This window comes from Rattus norvegicus, chromosome 17 (assembly GCF_036323735.1).
Source record: "Rattus norvegicus strain BN/NHsdMcwi chromosome 17, GRCr8, whole genome shotgun sequence".
NCBI classification, from domain to species: domain Eukaryota; kingdom Metazoa; phylum Chordata; class Mammalia; order Rodentia; family Muridae; genus Rattus; species Rattus norvegicus.
In genome coordinates this window covers 52545111-52566024 of record NC_086035.1, presented here as the reverse complement: position 1 = coordinate 52566024, position 20914 = coordinate 52545111, and the positions used below count along the sequence as shown (strand labels likewise).

The 20914-nt window shown below is 38.7% G+C and overlaps 1 protein-coding gene across 13 annotated transcripts in view; it reads right to left on the bottom strand.

Annotated features, from left to right (window-relative positions):
* Positions 1-20914, bottom strand: part of Sugct (succinylCoA:glutarate-CoA transferase) — an 857841-nt gene that overhangs the window by 363828 nt on the left and 473099 nt on the right. For all 13 annotated transcript variants that reach the window (XM_039095899.2, XM_039095902.2, XM_039095898.2 and 10 more), the window contains one exon: positions 18348-18450. In XM_039095899.2, coding sequence (XP_038951827.1) covers positions 18348-18450 — 103 coding nt within the window. The remainder of the gene's footprint in view (positions 1-18347; positions 18451-20914) is intronic.

Below are 20914 nucleotides of genomic sequence, written 5' to 3'. Positions count from 1 at the left end.
AGGCAACCTCAGGAGGTAGGAGGTGGTGGACCCTCTAGAATATGCCAGAGACCTGGGAGTTGAGAGACTCTCAGGTCTCCGAGGGAAGGACCTTAGATGAAATTCCCTATATTGGGAAGAGGGAACATGTAGAGCCCATCTCCAGTAGAAAGACAGGGCATCAAGTGGAGGGATATGGTTGTCATCCCACAGTCAAAACTCTGACCCAGAATTCTTCCTTTCTGACAGAACTGCAGGGATGGAAATGGAAGGTGGCCTGAAGAAAAGAAGGTGCAGTGACAGGCCCAAAGTAGAATCCAAGTAGAAGGGAGGTCCCAAGGCCTGACACTTACTGATGTTATGGTGTGCTCACAAAAATAGGCCTATCATGACTGCCCTCTAAAAGACACAACAAGGAGATGAAAGTCATATGCAGATATTTACACCCAACCAAAGGACAGAAGCTGGTGAACCCTGTGTTTGAATAAGGGAACAACTGGAAGATGCTGAGGAAGAAGGTGACCCTGTAAAAGGAACAGCAGTCTCAGTTTTACATGGAACACCAAGATCTCTCACACACTCAGTCACTAAGCAGCACACACCAGCTGATATGAGGCTTCCAACACAGATACAGCAGAGGACTGCAGGGTCCGAGTTCAGTCAGAGAAGGCGCACCTGACCCTCAAGAGACTGGAGGCCGCAGGGAGTGGGAAAGTCTGTTGAATGGGAGTGGGGGGCATACTTATGGAGAAGTGTGGAGGAGGTATGAGATATGGAACAGTCAGAAGGTGGACATGGGTGAGGATAAAGTCTGGACTATAATAAAAGATTAGATGAAAGACACATTTTTTAAAAAAGAATAATCTCTTCAACAAACAGTAGTGGAACTTTTTCCACATGCAAAATAAGGAAGCTACACCCCGTGCTTTCTCTCAAAATAGAAAATAGGTCTAAACATAAGGCTTAAGGTTATATAATATTTAGAAGAAAATTCAAGAGTAAATATTTCTGTTCTTTGAAGTGGTGATGGTTTCTTCATGCAGAATGAAAAACACGAGAGGGGAGGGGGAGAAAAAGAGGGAGAGAGAGAAAGAGGGCGTGAGGGAGAGGGAGGGGCTAGAATATAACAAGATTAAAACTTTTATGCTACAAGAAATAAAACAAATAAGCTGAAATCTCTTTCCAAACAGGACAAGTCAAGCGGCTCACTGCTCTACACAATGGTGTGAGCTCCTCAGATGAACAAACTTCACACCAATACAGCGAAGTTCAAAGGGAAGTGAAATCAGTGAGGACATGAAGGTACGAAAGAGCTCCACACTGGTGTTCCAACCAGATAAGATTTCTTTTCCTTTGTGATTTATCATCTTAGAAAACTTTTTTAATTTAATTTAATTTTTTTATACTCCGGATTTTATTCCCCTCCCGATCTACCCTCCTACTATTCCACATCACATCCCTACTCCCCACCCCACCCCCCTAAACTTCCTGAGACCTCCAGTCTCTGGTGCATCTTCTCTGACTGAGCCCAGACCCAGCTGCCCGGTTAGTGATCCAGTGTCTGGGAGATCTCGGGGGTCCATTGGTTGGGTGTAACTATCTGCATATGAATCTTTCATTCCCTTGTTGTGTCTTATGGAGGGCAGTCATGATTCATTTGTTGGAAGCAAATATCTGCATCTGACTCTTTCAACGGCTTGTTGGGTCTTTCAGAGGGCAGTCATGATAGGTCCCATTTGTGAGTGACTATAGCCTCAGTAATGGTGTTAGACCTTGGGGCCTCTCCTTGAACTGGATCCCTCTTTGGGCCTGTCACTGGACCTTCTTTTCCTCAGGCTATTCTCTAGTTCCATCCCTGCAATTCTTTCAGACAGGAACAATTCTGGGTCAGAGTATTTGACTGTGAGATAGCAACCTCATCCCTCTCTTGATGCCTTTCTACTGGAAGTGGGCTCTAGAAGTTCCCTCTCCTCACTGTAGGACATTTCATCTAGGGTTCCTCCCTTTGAGTCCTTAGAGTCTCTTACCTCCCAGATCTTTGGTTCATTCTGGAGGGTTCTCCCAACCTCCTTCCTCTTGAGGTAGCCTGTTTCCATTCTCTCTGTTGGCCCTCAAGGCTTCAGTCCTTTCCCTCAACCTAATACCAGATCATGTCCCTTCCCCTCCATCTCCTTTCCCTCCCAGGTCCCTCCTTCTCCCTCCCCTGCCGCCTGTGGTTGCTCTCTTCTCCCTCCCAAATGGGACTGAAGTGTACTCACTTGGAATTGTCATTGTCTCTCAATCATGGGCAGTGATCAATATGTTGCCAGCAATATAACTAGGATGAAATGTGAATAAGTCTCTCTGGTCAAATCAAAATACAAAGTATTTTCTTCCCCTAGGAAATGTAATGGCCAGCATCAGAACTGGAATTAACAATGCAGAAATGACCACAGTTCATTTCAAGCTTCCAGTTAGATAGCTACATAAGACTCTGAAGGTTCATTAATTCTTCATGATTATTAAACTGATATGATTATAATATACAGAATACTTCTAACAGTTGAGAAATATATATGAGCAATTTTGTACCTTGCTTTTTAATCTTTATAAAGAACACATTTTTCATGTCATTCTTTAAAATATATCTCAAAGGCAGTGTGCCAGGTATTGCATTATTTCATATTATTTAATCAATGTATCTATAGCTCTACATGTATATCAATTTTACCTTACAATAGTATACCTAAAATGCATTTTACAGAATGCATTTTTCTACATTTGAGATTAGTTTTGAACAGTCCAGGAAGAGAGAGAGTGAAGACCCCACACTATGTTGATATGTACTTGATATGTATTTGATATGTATTCTCAAAACTGTTTCCATAAAGTGTGTACCACAAAACAGTTCTCATTTGTTCTCTCCTCCCCATTTCCAGGTTTAAGTGAGATCTGTATCCATATGTATGCATGTAAACATACATGGGCATGAAATACACACAGTTTTATCAGTGTTGGAAAGACAAAAGGTAAATTTGACATTTGATAGTGAATCTCTGTTCTTCATTCTGAACAATGAGTTATATTTGTATGTTTCTCACTTATGTGGATTTTCTGAGTTTTCTAATCAGATCTCTATTCTTTTGTCTATTTTTTGAGGTCTTATTATTTTATATCATCATTAAAGTCATGCTGTTTCTGAACAACACCTTTCCAAGATCTTTTTTGCAAGAACATAATCCTGCTCTGTTATCTCCCCTCCGAGCATCCCCACTACCACAGTACATGTCCTTATTTCTATTTGTTGAGTTTGTCAAATTAATTTTGTACCACATTTTATTGCTTTGTGTACAATTTTTTGTGTTCTATATATTCTAGCCAATCCCAATTACTGTAATTCTTACAGGGAACCCGTGTGAACATTTCTTTTTCTTTCTTTTTTTTATCTTTATTAACTTGAGTATTTCTTATTTACATTTCGATTGTTATTCCCCTTCCCGGTTTGCAGGCCAGCATCCCCCTAACCCCTCCCCCTCCCCTTCTCTATGGGGGGCTCCTATTCTGCCCCCCATTACCTTGCAACCCCCAACAATAGCGTTAACTGGGGATTCAGTCTTGGCAGGACCAAGGGCTTCCCCTTCCACTGGTGCTCTTACTAGGCTATTCATTGCTACGTTTGCAGTTGAAGCCCAGGGTCAGTCCATGTATAGTCTTTGGGTAGTGACTTAGTCCCTGGAAGCTCTGGTTGGTTGGGATTGTTCATATGGGGTCTCAAGCCCCTTCAAGCTCTTCCAGTCCTTTCTCTGATTCCTTCAAAGGGGGTCCTGTCCTCAGTTCAGTAGTTTAATGATGGCATTCGCCTATGTCTTTGCTGTATTCTGGCTGTGTCTCTCAGGAGAGATCTACTTCCGGTTCCTGTCAGCCTGCTTCAGGCTTCTTTGCTTCATCCATTTTATCGAGTTTGGTGGCTGTATATGTATGGGCCATATGTGGGGCAGGCTCTGAATGGGTGTTCCTTCTGCCTCTGTTCTAAACCTTGCCTCCCTATTCCCTCCCAAGTGTACTCTTTTTCCCCTTTCAAATAAGGAGTGAAGCATTCACATTTTGGTCATCCTTCTTGAGTTTCATGTGCTCTGTGCATCTAGGGTAATTCAAGCATTTGGGCTAATAACCACTTATCAATGAGTGCATACCATGTGTGATTGGGTTACCTCACTCAGGATGATATTTTCCAGTTCCATCCATTTGCCTATGAATTTCATAAAATCATTGTCTTTGATAGCTGAGTAGTATTCCATTGTGTAGATGTACCACACTTTCTGAATCCATTCCTCTGTTGAAGGGCATCTGGGTTCTTTCCTGCTTCTGGCTATTGTAAATAAGGCTGTTATGAACATAGTGGAGCATGTGTCTTTGTTATATGTTGGAGCATCTTTTGGGTATATGCCCAAGAGAGGTATAGCTGGGTCCTCAGGTAATTCAATGTCCAATTTTCTGAGGCACCTCCAGAATGATTTCCAGAACGGTTGTACCAGTCTGCAATCCCACCAGCAATGGAGGAGTGTTCCTCTTTCTCCACATCCTCGCCAGCATCTGCTGTCACCTGAGTTTTTGATCTTAGCCATTCTCACTGGTGTGAGGTGAAATCTCAGGATTGTTTTGATTTGCATTTCCCTTATGACTAAAGATGTTGAACATTTCTTTAGGTGTTTCTCAGCCACTTGGCATTCCTCAGCTGTGAATTCTTTGTTTAGCTCTGAACCCCATTTTTAATAGGGTTATTTGTCTCCCTGCAGTCTAACTTCTTGAGTTCTTTGTATATTTTGGATATAAGCCCTCTATCTATTGTAGGATTGGTAAAGATCTTTTCCCAATCTGTTGGTTGCCGTTTTGTCCTAACCACAGTGTCCTTTGCCTTACAGAAGCTTTGCAGTTTTATGAGATCCCATTTGTCGATTCTTGATCTTAGAGCATAAGTCGTTGGTGTTTTGTTCAGGACATTTTCTCCAATGCCCATGTGTTCGAGATGCTTCCCCAGTTTTTCTTCTATTAGTTTGAGTGTATCTGGTTTGATGTGGAGGTCCTTGATCCACTTGGACTTAAGCTTTGTACAGGGTGATAAGCACGGATCAATCTGCATTCGTCTACATGCTGACCTCCAGTTGAACCAGCACCATTTGCTGAAAATGCTATCTTTTTTCCATTGGATGGTTTTGGTTCCTTTGTCAAAAATCAAGTGACCATAGGTGTCAGGGTTCATTTCTGGGTCTTCAATTCTATTCCACTGTCTGTCTGTCTCTGTACCAATACCATGCAGTTTTTATCACTATTGCTCTGTAATACTGCTTGAGTTCAGGGATAGTGATTCCCCCAGAAGTCCTTTTATTGTTGAGGATAGTTTTAGCTATCCTGAGTTTTTTGTTATTCCAGATGAATTTGCAAATTGTTCTGTCTAACTCTCTGAAGAATTGGATTGGAATTTTGATGGGTATGGCATTGAAACTGTAGATCGCTTTTGGTAAAATGGCCATTTTTACTATATTAATTCTGCCAATCCATGAGCATGGGAGATCTCTCCATCTTCTGAGATCTTCAATTTCTTTCTTCAGAGGCTTGAAGTTCTTATCATACAGATTTTTCACTTGCTTGGTTAAAGTCACACCAAGGTATTTTATATTATTTGGGACTATTATGAAGGGTGTCGTTTCCCTAATTTCTTTCTTGGCTTGTTCCTCTTTTGTGTAGAACAAGGCTACTGATGTATTTGAGTTAATTTGATACACAGCCACTTTGCTGAAGGTGTTTACCAGGTTTAGTAGTTCTCTGGTCAAACTTTTGGGATCACTTAAATATACTATCATATAATCTGCAAATAGTGATGTTTTGACTTCTTCTTTTTCAATCTGTATTCCTTTGATCTCCATTTTTTGTCTGATTGCTCTGTCTAAAACTTCAAGAACTATATTGAATAAGTAGGGAGAGAGTGGGCAGCCTTGTCTAGTCCCTGATTTTAGTGGGATTGCTTCAAGTTTCTCTCCACTTAGTTTAATGCTAGCTACTGGTTTGCTGTATATGGCTTTTAATATGTTTAGGTACGGACCTTGAATTCCTATTCTTTCCAGGACTTTTATCATGAACGGGTGTTGAATTTTGTCAAATGCTTTCTCAGAATCTAATGAAATGATTATGTGTTTTTTATCTTTCAGTTTGTTTATATAATGAATTACGTTGATGGTTTTCCATATATTAAACCATCCCTGCATGCCTGGGACGAAGCCTACTTGATCATGGAGGATGATTGTTTTGATGTGCTCTTAGATTCGGTTTGCCAGAATTTTATTGAATATTTTTGCCTCAATATTCATAAGGAAAATTGGTCTCAAGTTCTCTTTCTTTGTTGGGTCTTTGTGCGGTTTAGGTATAAGAATAATTGTGGCTTCATAGAAGGAATTCGGTACCACTCCATTTGTTTCAATTTTGTGGAATTGTTTGGATAGTGTTGGTATGAAGTCTTCTATGAAGGTCTGATAGTATTCTGCACTGAACCCATCTGGACCTGGGCTCTTTTTGGTTGGGAGACCTTTAATGACTGCTTCTATTTCCTTAGGGGTTATGGGGTTGTTTAAATGGTTTATCTGTTCCTGATTTAACTTCGGTACCTGGTATCTGTCTAGGAAATTGTCCATTTCCTGAAGATTTTCAAATATTGTTGAATATATGCTTTTGTAGTAGGATCTGATGACTTTTTGAATTTCCTCTGATTCTGTAGTTATGTTTCCCTTTTCATTTCTGATTTTGTTAATTTGGACAGTCTCTGTGTCCTCTCATTAGTCTGGCTAAGGGTTTATCTATCTTGTTGATTTTCTCAAAGAACCAACTTTTGGTTCTGTTGATTCTTTGTATGGTCCTTTTTGTTTCTACTTGGTTGTTTCAGCTCTGAGTTTGATTATTTCCTGCCTTCTACTCCTCCTGGGTGTATTTGCTTCTTTTTGTTCTAGAGACTTTAGGTGTGCTGTCAAGCTGCTGATATATGCTCTCTCCTGTTTCTTTCTGCAGGCACTCAGAGCTATGAGTTTTCCTCTTAGCACAGGTTTCATTGTGTCCCATAAGTTTAGGTATGTTGTACCTTCATTTTCATTAAATTCTAAGAAGTCTTTAATTTCTTTCTTTACTTATTCCTTGACCAGGTTTTCATTGAGTAGAGTATTGTTCAACTTCCATGTATATGTGGGCGTTCTTCCCTTATTGTTGATGAAGACCAGCTTTAGCCCATGGTGGTCTGATAGGACGCATGGGATTATTTCTGTCTTTCTGTATCTGTTGAGGCCTGTTTTATGACCAATTATTTGGTCAATTTTGGAGAAAGTACCATGAGGTGGTGAGAAGAAGGTATATCCTTTTGTTTTAGGATAGAATGTTCTATAAATATCTGTTAAGTCCATTTCGTTCATGACTTCTCTTAGTCTGTCTACGTCTCTGTTTAATTTCTGTTTCCATGATCTGTCCATTGATGAGAGTGGGATGTTGAAATATTCTAGTATTATTGAGTGAGGTGCGATGTGTGCTTTGAGCTTTAGTAAGGTTTCTTTTACGTATGTAGGTGCCCTTGTATTTGGAGCATAGATATTTAGGATTGAGAGTTCTTCTTGGAGGATTTTTCCTTTGATGAATATGAAGTGTCCTTCCTTATCTTTTTCGATGACTTTTAGTTGAAGGTTTTAGTTTTAGCTCTCTCTCCCATAGGATTTGGGTGCAGGGAGTTTTGATCGGGTCTCTTCAGAACTGGGCTGTGCCTGGACCGCAGGGGACCTGCAGCTTGAGTGCCCCTATCTTCCAGTTCCCATAGGCCCTATCCAGTTTCCTCTTGGGCCAGAGATGTGGTCAGGGGTGGGCAGTATTGGTGGTCTCTCCAGCTCTGCAGTCTCAGGAGGGCCTACCTGTCCGGGGGGTGAGCTCTCTCTCCCAAGGGGTTTGGGAGAAGGGCCGTGTACCATTTCTTTTTGCATAATCTGCTTCTCATTAATAACTTCAACTTAAAATAATTTTACAATTCTTCTAACTGTTCTTTACCTGATGGATAGATAATGAAACTGTGGTACCTTACCTCATAGAATAAGTTCCAGCTGTCTCGAAAAATAAAACCATGAGCTCAGAATGTAAACAGACAGAACTAGGAAAGATCGTATTGACTCAGACTCAGAAAGACAAACACCACATCTCTCTCATCTCTAGCACCTAACTCAAAATGTTCAAGCAAGAGCCTATAACCTGGAGCAACTACAGAGAACAAAAAAGAGAAAAGAGACTGTGGTAGTGGGAGGAGCACTGGGGTGAGTAATGCATGTATAATGAAATTTCAGGGGTGGCCTGGTAATGCTCCTCCCAGGAGCCGCAGAATAGCTAACAAAACTCCAACAAGGGATGAGAAACTCCTTTTTGAGCTGTCAGTCAGAAAAATCCAAGATATCAAAACACTCATGAAGTCTCAACAACGTCTCCCTACATAAGACCTGCGCAGATGACAGCAATCGGTGACCTAACATGAAAGGGTAGAGGAAGGGGAAATCTCATGGAGCCTCAAGCCTACATAAAAGACTTGAGGCAATTAAGAATGCTGAAAGTACAAGTAACACTCTCCCCAGGGAAGAGACCAGCTATTGATATTTCAACACCAGGTGGCCAATCCTGAAATAATACTCATATGGGTTGCAGATAGACTAAATTTTTATTAATATATTTAATAATATGTATTTTAGTATCATATGTTACTATAGTACTTTTTAAAACAGGCCATGAATCTGAGAAACAGTAAGGAGGAACATAGTAGGGGCTGAAGGGAGGAAAGGGAAGGAGGCAATTACATAATTATATTTTAATTTCAAAATAGAAGAGTAAAAAGTTTTATTTCAATTTAAAGCAAATCCAAAGGCTTTTATTACTTATTAGGCATAATAACTAATGTGACTAATGAAAATACTGCTCATTTCTTTGAGTAAAATCAATCCCTCTTTGTCTCCTTGCTATTTTACTTCTATTCTGTAACAAATCTGTGAAATATATTTTTCAGTTTCCTTTCCTTCATGTTCCATCAATTTATTCCTCCATTGTCTCCTAGGGCCAGGCTGTTTTAATTATTGCAGTGTCACTATACAAATATGCATATGTACACATATGTACATATACACAAGCACATATGTACATTTGAACATATGAACATATTTACAGATATGCAGCAATAAAGTCAATATTGCTACATTGAAATACCATGCTAAAAGCAAATATTGGGGAGGAAAGGGTTTATTTGTATTACATTTTCACATCTTAGTCCACACTGAAAAACTCAGGAAAGGAACTCAAACTGGGCAGGAACCTGGAGGCAAAGATGGGTGCAGAGGTCATGGAGGGATGCTGCTTAGTATCTTGCTCATAATAGTTTGTTCAGCCCACCTTTTTATAGAACCCAGGACAATCAGCCAAAGGATGGCACCACCCATAATGGACTGAACCCTCCCTCATAAATCACTAATTAAGAAAATAATCTACAGACTGTTCTATAGGCAAATCTTGAGACATTTTCTTGATGTTTCCTCCTCTCAGATGACATTAGCTTGTGTCAAGTTGACATAACACTATCCAGCACAGTATGATAATACATGTGTCCTTCTAGTGCCTTGCATATTTTACACACCACTTTTAGACCTATATATTTGTTATTCCTCTTAATGTTATTACATTTGCTTGTTTGTTATAAGTGTATAAATGGGCTAATGCAAGCCCTAGCACATGTGAAAACATCAGAGAAAAACTTGAGGGAGTCAATTTTTTGATCCACCATATGGGTCATAGGGATTTAATTTCATCATCAGATTTGATAACAAGAACGTCTTATTTAATGAACTATTTCACCAACCAAATGTTTGCTATTGTCCATATACTTTCCATATAGCCCAGAAAAATAGCTTTATAAACAAGTTGAAAGACAACCCACTGAGGTTTTCATTGCAATTATAGTAGCGTTATAACTAATTCAGGAATACTGTCTCCTCAGCTATGAATAACCATGTCTTTAGAATATTTGCAAGCTCTCGTCTGACTTTCAAGAAAGTGTTACAGCTTCCGATACAAGTTTTCCATTTTACTTTTCCTCTCCCTGAAAGCAGGAGTAGGAAGGAAGGCCTAAAGTCTAACAGTGTATCAGAAAACAGAGTTGATCAGGTTGCAACAGAAGTCAATTAAGGAAAAGCCTTTCCTTTTGAACTATAAAAGAGTTGAAGGTCACATGAAAATAAAAACCCCAAAAAGAAGTGAGGAAATACAGATACAGTGTTATTAAATAGAGCTCTCACAGAAGGAAATGCTTAAGACTTAAAATTTTAATTGAGTTGGGAGTTCCTAATGAAATCTAAGATAATTACAATCTACAAACCATGCAAAACTGGGAATAATTCCTAGATAGTTCTTCAATCATCTAGATCAACGTCACCCACATTACAGTCACTTGTGGCTTCTAGGCACTTAAAGTGAGAATGGCATGGCTTCTCATCCCTGCAAGGATAAAATGCACAATGGGATCCAAAGATTGTATGAATACTTAAATACCTCATCAAAAATATTTCCATGTTATTTATACTTATTAGTGTGCTCCATTAGAATTCATTCTGTGTCTCAAATTATCCACAGAAAACATTAATTAATCTTTCCTGATTTTCAGCATGTACGAACCAAAAAACGGACTGCGTCCTGGATGGGAAGATAAAGATCTGCAAAAGTCAATGAGAATGCAGTGAGTGAAAGGGTACTCTGAAATAGTGTGAGAATACTCACAAAATGTAGCTTTTATATTTGGAGTGCAGAAATTAGATGCATGTTGTGCAGAGTCACCAGGAAGAGACACGGTGTTAAAGCCGGACAGAGGAAATCACTTTACAAGATACCTAGAAACTTCCAGGTCCTCAGTTCTTGGATATGTCAAATTCACTAAATAGTAAAGGCTGGAGCCCTACATTGTTATCTTCCTAATCGTTGAGGGAAAATATTAGCGATAATGTGATTAACAATTATATGAAGGATTAAAAGGGATATAAAATTCTCTGGCAAGTTTCATGATGGAGACATTTTGCACCTCTTTGTTATAGTTTAAACTTTTGATAAATCATTACATTGGAAATCTCACAGTGGCTTCTGTGCACTGTCTCTGGCTATTCAACTGCTCAATATTTCATTACAATGCTTCTGTAGCACCGAATACTTTCTACATGAAACAATCTGCAAGCTCCTGCTTGACACTATATCCTTTTTATTTACTGTCCTCCACCATCCCTTACTCTTGCCAGACACCTAATAGGAGACCATACATACAGCTGGCCACCCATTCCTATTTGCCTAGATGAATGATGAGTCTCTGTGGTTTCCTGTGGGCCTAAAGCATGTGTTTTAGACTTGCTTAAGAGACCAGCCACTTGCCATCCAAGTAACTCCAGTGGGCTATCTAGGCACAAATCAGGATGATGAGTCAAAGCAGTTAATGTTCCTTTAGAATGAATCCAAACTTCTTTGCTATGAAAATAATATTACTCTAACATTTAATTAATTTTTTCTCAATTATAACACAAAATATTACCTTGAGATTCTTCTACTCAAAAAAATACAATTAGATGTTACTGTCTTACACTTAATATATTTGAAGAAAACAAATTCTAATTTTTGTTATTTGCTTAATTTGAAATGCATCATTTATTCAGAAGTTGGACATACTATGCCTAGATACCATAAATTGAATAACATATAAAATACTTACAAATCAAAAAATGAATAATAATGCCATTTTAATTTTTCATATCACCCTTGTCTGTTTGGAACTGTTTCTAGGCAAACTATTTTCCTCAGACCTTCATCAACAGTTTTCTTGTTATAAAAATTACAGTTTATAGAGGCCATGCATTTCCCTACAGTATTAGACAAGGATATAAGCTTTAAGTGACTCCTGGAAGCCCAAGCAACTCCTCCACTAAAGAATTCTATCACTCATACATAATATGTAGTATCAAGTGTGAGTGAGTGAGTGAGTGAGTGAGTGAGTGAGTGTGTCTGCAGAAGATAGCCATGGACTTTTCAGTTCTTCTGACGCTTACTATATGACTATCAAAGGCCTTTTTCCACAGATGCTCAGAAATGTTGCCAAAATGTGCTAAAACAAAATCACTTAGAGAATATGAGCGAGACTCGAGATTAATAAAACACTAACTTCACAGACTTTCACAAGTGGCGGGATGGAAACAACAGCCATCAAGTATTTCAATACTCCACTTTGTTTCTATGATACATTTGTCCCATACGGAATATTTACAAAAGGAGTTATAATGGCCTCTGGGGACAAGAATAAGATTCCTGTAGAAATGTTAAAACTAAATTTGATGGGATGCAAAGTTAGAGACGATTGTTAAGAGATGGCATGCCGCCATAGGGTGGGGTTTTGTTTTGGTTCCTGTTAGACCTGCAGGTGTTTGGCTCCAGTTAAAATCAGGGCCAGCTGTGATATTTCAAAAATTCTGATGTTTCCCTCACAATATTTCTGAGAAGTGATGCTTCCTGGTGATGTCTTACACCTGACATATTCAACTTGTGTGGTACAAATGGAAAATTATGGTAAATAACACCCATTTGTTGACAGGCTTTGCCCTTCTTCCCCTCCCTTGGATTATAACATCAAGGACAAAGAAAAACATGAAACATGGGTGCTCTCATCATTAACAGTTGAGAATAAGATGATGATATTCAAGAATGACTGAATACAGTCTTCAGGGAAGCTCTGGGGCAGCCTGGAGTGCCTCTTGATGTTCAGTGTAGATAATGGTGCTTGTAAATGCTCTCTGTGGTAGGATCCATACCTAGTTTTGCAGGCATTTGAATAGTTTCTATTAAAAGCTCATTTTCTTTTAAGTTTGTTTGAATTGGAAACCCTCAAACCACAGTGCTCAAATTCCCAAGGGTATATTCATAGGACCGCGCTGAGGTCATCTAGTAAGCTGTTGAAATGTTTTAAGAATTCCTTTAATGTACTGCACAATCTTGGCCTGATTAATCAAAAAGATATTTTAAGAAAGCACTTGGGAAAGAAGCTAACTATTAAAATCTACATGTAGATAATCTATATTACACTCTAACACATTGAACTTCCCTCACATAATCTGTCATTGGGGGAGGAGAACAATAAAACTATCACTTCCAGAGTTCTGAGTCAAAACATCTCAGAAGTATTGGTACATTCAGGCAAAACCCCAGTAGTGTTTGTGATTAACAACAGATAATCACAGGGTCCACTTGAATCATTCAAAGATCAGATCATTTAATTAGAGGATTAAAAGGTCAACAGTCTTCTATCTACACAATAAAAGCATAGAATATGTTGCTTTTCAGTTGAGATGAAAACTCAAAATTTCTTTCTTAAAAGAGAATAATGAAATTGTTGGGTTAGAAATATGTTTTTTAACCATCAAGTAAATTTTGATTTTCAACCAAGTATTTCCAACCACAGGTGGAAGTTAAGTGGTACACAAAATTCTCTTTTATTCTTTGAATTTCCAGCCCTTCTTTCCCACTTCCATAGTTGGACATACCCTTTTCACCTCATCAGGAACTTCCTTCCTGTGCCTGGTTCCAGGCCTTGTACTTCACGCAAAGTGATTTCTGATTGAGCAAGCAGCTGTGCTGGCACAGAGCACACGGGACACGGGGCCACAGAATGAGTGGCCATTCCCACATCTCAACGAAAGTGGCCAGTTTCTTGTACCTAGGGCCAAGAAACTCTAATTCATATAGGAGGATACTTCAAACAGAAATCATACTTCAGAAAATAATTTCTATGGAAAATTAAAAGCAGAGGACTGTCAATCAGAAATGAGGGAGGCCTGAGTACTTTTAGCAGAATTTGTGAACCCATTTTTATAAAAAGGTAGCAGAGTGTGATTTTAGTGAATTATCTTCATGTATAAAATGGATGTGACTCTGTTCATAAGCATAGGTAAAGCCATTGTATTGTGTTGCAGAACAATAAAACCTAACGGGCACGATCTTAAATACTTTTCAGGTCCTGTGGTAAGGCATTGTGACCAACACAACTTGTAGAATAAAGCGTTTACTTGGGGCTTACAGTTTCAAAGAATGGGGAGCATGGCGGTAGGCAGGCAGTCATGGCTCTGAGTAATAGGTAAGAGCTTACATCTTGATCTATAAGCATGAAGCAGAGAGACCCAGTCTAAGTCTTTTGAAATCGCAAAGCCCACTCCCAGGAACAGACCTGCTCCAAAAAGGCCCCACCCATAATCTTTCCCCAACAGTTTCACCAACTGGGAACAAGCTTTCAAGCACATGAGTCTATAGCCCATTCAAACCACACAGGCACCATCATAATGAAAGCTGCCATTGCACTGAGTTACTGTCTAGCCTTCCCTGTGCTCCTATTCTCTGGTAACATCTGATTTGATACTGCCAACAGAGAGATAAAACTCGACTCTAACCTTTGACATTTAGAAAACTATTTTAGAATGTTCATAAATGTAGTAATTCTGATACTTGTCCACTATTTTATACTCAGTCCCTTGAAGTCACCAAAATCAATTCTACTAATCCTAACAATAAGTTTGTCAGTCCATTTTCAGAGGCACAAAGGAACCACTTTAAACTTTAGGAAATCTATACTCCCCCGGTTAACTAAATTTTCATTTGATGATTCATGAATCTACAAATATTATTACATACCTGCTTTTCCATTCAACTTTAATTTATTTTTCAGAAATACAAAGAATACTAAAATTGTACTAAGTCCCTAGTATTTGGAACTTAGCATATAAAATAAGGCAACTGAATAAGTGAAAAACGCTTTTAAATGGTAATTTATGTTTTTATTTCTTTAGCTTTGAGATACCCTAGCAGTACTGAAACTTGCTATGTAGCCTAAGGAAGGCTTGAGCTCATAGCACTCTACCTCAACCTCCAGAGTGCTAGTATTCCAGGAATGAGCTAACAGGGTGGTTGATTGGACAATTTTACATGTCACATTAATGTGTTTTTAAAGTATTGCACACATTTTTAACTCTGATTTTCCCCACATTATATAAGATTTCCCAAATTTAAAATTTGGAGAGGACAAATACTTCAAGTATAAGGAGAAGGAGGCAGTCCATCTCCGAATAGAACAAACAAGAACACTTGCAAACTTCACAGTCTTCTTTGATTATTTCTCTAATGTATAGAGCACATTTCTCTAATGTATAGAGCACATTGCTCCAAGTGTTTACAAAAGTCCTGAGAAGTTGCACATATACATTTCATAATTAAATTCCAAAGAAAGATTTGACTGTGAATAAAGAAGACAACTTTTTTCTTTCTAGAGTACATTTATCATTAGTAACCAGATTATAATTAAATATTTATGATGATAAAATTACAATTAGATTCTACTTTTGGTGGGTAAAAGTAAAGTCTTTGAAGGTGATATGGGATGATATCTGACAAATAATATCATTTTTCTTCATTGATAAATAGCATAATGACTAAAAAATGCCATAACTAAAAACAAAAATGTTTGCATTCCAAAACAATTACTTTACAATGAAAATTATTAGATTTCATATATAAAAGTCACTAAATTTCACTTGTCATGATTAAATGAGACTACAAGTTTCAATTAGTTATGTAAATATGAAAGAACTTATATTCACTCATGAGACTACCAGTTGACCAACTGTATGATAGTGGGTAGAATTTTAAAACCTAAAAATAAAACAAAACCTAAAACTAGACAATATTGCAAAATTAATGTTCCAGAAGTTTACTTTTGCTTTGGCAACTTTGTTCCTAGTAAGATATTCATGGAATAACAAAAATGTTGATGAATAAACTCTCTAGGAAAATATACCCTAAGTTGATAGAGTCTGCAAGTCCTACACATCTCACGACAATACATAAAGTGATAATTGAAGACCAGCACTATTCTTCACGGGCAGATGTGCACATGACAACCTCCTCTTCCCAGGAGTCAGCAGGCGTGACTCTCTGATGTTCGGTGTTCCTTCCTGATTACTCACAAAAGACACACCACACTCACTCAATATCAAACACATACTCCCCATTATTTTTATTATAAAAACACCTTATTGTCTTCATATGAAAATAAAACACAAAAGAATTCCTAAATATATTTTATTTTATCCAGTAAGAACTGTAGTTTCTAAATTAACACACTCACATTTGCTTTTTAAGTGAACATTTATATTAAATAAAGACACTGGTGTTAAAGAGACTGATTTTCCAACAACATTTTCCCCTTTAGAATGGTATGTGTTATTTGCAATAATTTATTTAAATTTAAAAACTTCTACTGTATATGGATAAGTAACAAGATATTTAGAAAGAAATACGTATCTTTATCTTTATGAAAAGATATTATATAATTTTGCAAATGTTAGAAACTGTCAAGACACCTGTGTCATGATAAAATCTTTAGAGAAAAAAATGAAGTTTCCTTATATATTGAAATTTTACACGGCTCTGAGATACAATAATTTGTTTCTATCTGCTCGAGTAAGTAAAGTAATGAAATAAAAATAGTGTGGAGAGCATCTAAATTTGAAGACTATTTTAGAAGAACATTCTCAGGTGCCCCTTCTTGCTCAGCACACATCCTAACCAGGCTATTTTATTCTTTGTAAATAGCACAGTTAACCCAACACATAAAGGCCTGAACTTTATAGAACTAAATATGACTTGCTTTAATATGATCAGGGTGGATAGAAACTATGAAACTTTACCATATTTCTTTCTATCAATGGTGATCTCTGAGGCCTGGCCCCTGGCTATATTTCTCTTTTTCAGGATAAAAAGCGTCCATGACTCTGAAATTTTATGTATCTTAAGTACATTTGATTTTGCAGAATTGTAAGTATGACTATTGACAGGTAGTTGGTTCTAAATTGTGATTCTTCTATGTTAGATACAAACAATTTTAATCAAATAATAAAATATTGTATTATGTGATGGAGGCCTAAGGTTAATGCTTATTGTTCCTGTATGTAAGTCAATAAGGATTTTAAAAAAAAGGTGACAGCAGATGCTGGTGAGAATGTGGAAAAAGAGGAACACTCCTCCATTGCTGGTTGGACTGAAAGCTGGTACAACTACTTTGGAAATCAATCTGGTGGTTCTTAGAAATCAGGAAATAGTACAAACTGAAGACTCGGCTATACCATTCATGAGCATATAGCAAAAAGATGCCCCAACATATAACAAGGACACATGCTCCACTATGTTCATAGCAGCCTTATTTATAATAGCCAGAAGCTGGAAAGAACCCAGATGTCACTCAACAGAAGAATAGATACCAAAAATGAGGTTCCCAGGACCAATCACAGAGGACATTAGCCAAAATACCCAACAAAGGTGAGATAGAGACCATATCTAGTGGATAGGCATGGCCCCAGTTGAGGAATGGCGTCACCCATACACCTTAAAAATAATAATCCAGAATACAACCTGTCAAAAAGAAATGAAGGGACAAAGAGTGGAGTAGAGACTGACGGAAAGGCCATCCAGAGACTCCCCCACCTGAGGATCCATCCCATCTGCAGACGCCAAACCCAGACACTATTGCTGATGCCAAGAAGAGCTTACTGACAGGAGCCCTGTATAGCTGTCTCCCCTGAGAGTTTCTGCCAGACCCTGACCAATACAGATGCAGATGCATGCAGTCAAATATCAGACTGAGCATGGAGACCCCAATGGAGGATTTAGGGCAAGGATTGAAGGAGATGAAGGGGTTTATAACCCCATAGGAAAAACAACAATACCAACCAACCTTATCCCCCAAAGCTCCCAGAGACTAACCCACCAACCAAAGAGTGCACATGAAGGTACCCATGACTCCAGGGGGATATGTAGCAGAGGATGGCCTTATTTGGCATCAATAGGAAGGGAAACCGTTGGTCCAGTGGAGGCTCCAGGACCCAGCATAGGGGAATGCTAGGGCACTGAGGCAGAAGTAGATGGGCCAGGTGGTGGAGCACCCTCATAAAGGCAGGGAGAGGCAGGAGAGGATAGGGGGTTTGTGGAAGGGAAACTGGGCAGGGGGATCACATTTGAATTGTAGATAGAAACAATTGACAGAGGTAACTGCTGTGCATTTCCATTGTTCTGTTCCGATGGCACTGCTTTTGGCCAATTTGAAATGAAAGAACCAAGAAGCTCACTATCTTTGAAAAGATATTCATAAAACAAAACCTCCTTTATCTTTTACTCATTGTCACCGAAAATAAATAAATGACACAAAAAAGAAATGTAAATAAATAAAATATCCAAGTTTTTAAAAAGCAGCTAGAAAATTCAAAAGTACAAACCTGGGCTTCGGAAAACACATCCTTCAGACTGTTGATTGGGCCATATGGGATCCCACTTCCTTCAAAGAGACAAAGCCACTTGGCAGTCACTTCTTCTGCAAACCTAGGTTCAGACAAACAGATGTTTTAAGATCTAAAGAAGGTGACACATGCTCTTCTCTTCTGTGGCATCTTTCAAAGTAACTAATGATAATTAAAACTATGTTTCCTTGGTTTTCTTCACTGTGAGAATTTAGAGACAAGCATCCACGGAATGTGACTTGAGTGGTCCTGCTGTGGACAGAGCGGACACCCAGGCCAGCAGAGTGTTTTTTCCTAGCTCTAGTCTAATCCTTGACAAAGCAACCCTGGAAAGGAAACATTTGGGGAACATGAACTGAATTCTAAGTGCTTTTGAGTGATCTACATATATGATCATCATAATTGTAATGTGAGCATGAAATTTTGCACTAGATAACCCCTCAAACCTAAAAACAAACTAATGTGTTAAAAGTAAGCTACTGTGGAGGGAGATATAAACTAAAGTTACAGTCGTTGGTCTTGACTACTTGCACTGTGCACTGTAATGTAAAAATTTGAAAACCAAACATGGGGTTGGGGATTTAGCTCAGTGGTAGAGCGCTTACCTAGCAAGTACAAGGCCCTGGGTTCAGTCCCCCAGAAAAAGAAGAAAAAAAAAAAAAGAAAAACCAAACATGTACAGATACCTGTATATGTATTCAATACCCAACTTCTACATACAAAGCATTATTTCTTACCAATAAGCACAATGGCGCTTCTTTTCTCTTGAATTGTAACAAATACAGATTTTTTTTTCCTAACTGGGTGCCCCACATCTGTGGTACCAGCACTTGGAAAATGGAAACAGGAGGATCAGTTTAAGGTTACTATATGCTACATAACTTGAGGAGCCTGAACTACAAGAAATATACATTCTAATTTCAGCTCCATAATTTTCACTTAGAAGTATTTCAAGTCTCTTTCCCTTGAAAACACTATAACATAAAGCGAAATATCTTGCTTCTGGTTGGTTCTTGACAAGTGTATTTTCTTTTCAATGATTTCTACAATCATCTCCTGGCCAAGATGTCCAGATAGATAGATAGATAGATAGATAGATAGATAGATAGATAGATAGATAGATAGATAGATAGATAGATAGATGGATGGACGGACGGACAGACAGAGATGTATATCCTCAAAATGATACAAGTTGAAATAATCAAAAAATACTTTATACCTGGGACCTTTTTCATAGAGTGTCAGTTATTTATATTTCCTAAGATATGTGTTACAATAGTTGGTCTGGAAAATTTTTAAGATGATTTTAGCTGAAATAAGCAGTGAAAGGGAAATAAAACCTGTAGAAACCACCTTCAGTAGATAGGTAGTGGCCCCAGTTGAGGGATAGGGCCACTCACCCATATCAAACTTTTTAACCCAGAAATCTTTCTGTTCCAAGGAAAGATAGGGGCAAAGGGTGGAGTAGAGACTGAAGGATGGGCCATCTGGGGACTGCCCCACCTGGGGGTCCATCCTGTCTGCAGACACCATACTCCAACACTGTTGCTGTTGCCAAGAGGTGCTTACTGACAGGAATCTGGCGTGGCTGTTCCCTGGAAGGTACTGCCAGCACCTGACCAGTGTAGATGTGGATGCTTGGAGCCAACCATCAGACTGAGTTCAGGGACTCCAGTGGGGGAGCTGGCAGAAGGACTGGAGGAGCAGAGGGAGATTGCAACCCCATAGTAAAACAATGTCAGCTGGCCAGACCACTCAGTGTACCCAGGGACTAGACCACCAACCAAAGAGTGTACAGGGAGGGATCCATGGCTCCAGATACATAGATAGCAGAGGATGGCCTTGTCTGACATCAATAGGAGGAGAAGCCCTCGGTCTTGTGGAGGTTGATGTCTCAGCTTAGGGGAATGCTGGAGCGGTGGGGCAGAAGTGATTGGGTGAGGGAGCACTCTCATAGAGGAAAAGGGGAGGATGAAGAGGGGCCATGGGATATGGGAGTCTATGGAGGGGTAACTTGGAAGGGGGATATCATTTGAGATGTACAGAACAGGAATGATTAATTTAAAATTTTTTTTCAAGCAGTTTATCACCAGTGGATCACGAAAATGATTCAAAAGATCTACTCAGAAAATGTGTGTTGATAGCCCAAGGGGTGATGTTAGGTACAGAAAAGTTGGGGAATATGGGAAGTTTTAATACTTATATAAGCTTTTAATTAGGAGGGTTTACTTCATATTTTGTGCAAAGTGGGGCTCTATTCCATGTCATGGAAGACTGCATATCACTCTGGATAGGAGAATGGAAACATAGGCAGTATCAGGGACGAAAGCTGTGTGAGTATGGGTGGGTCTTAGTGTCCAGATGCCACAAAATTAATCAGGAGAGATGGAAGTGCTGCATTCCATCTATCCCAGAAGACTAGACACCATCATCTTCCCCTAAAAAGCTGCCTTGATCTAAGACTGATGTCAAACTTTTTCTTTATGCATAAAAGTTTTGCAGTCAAAGCACATGTTTCCATTAACCACAAAACTCTCAAAAAATAA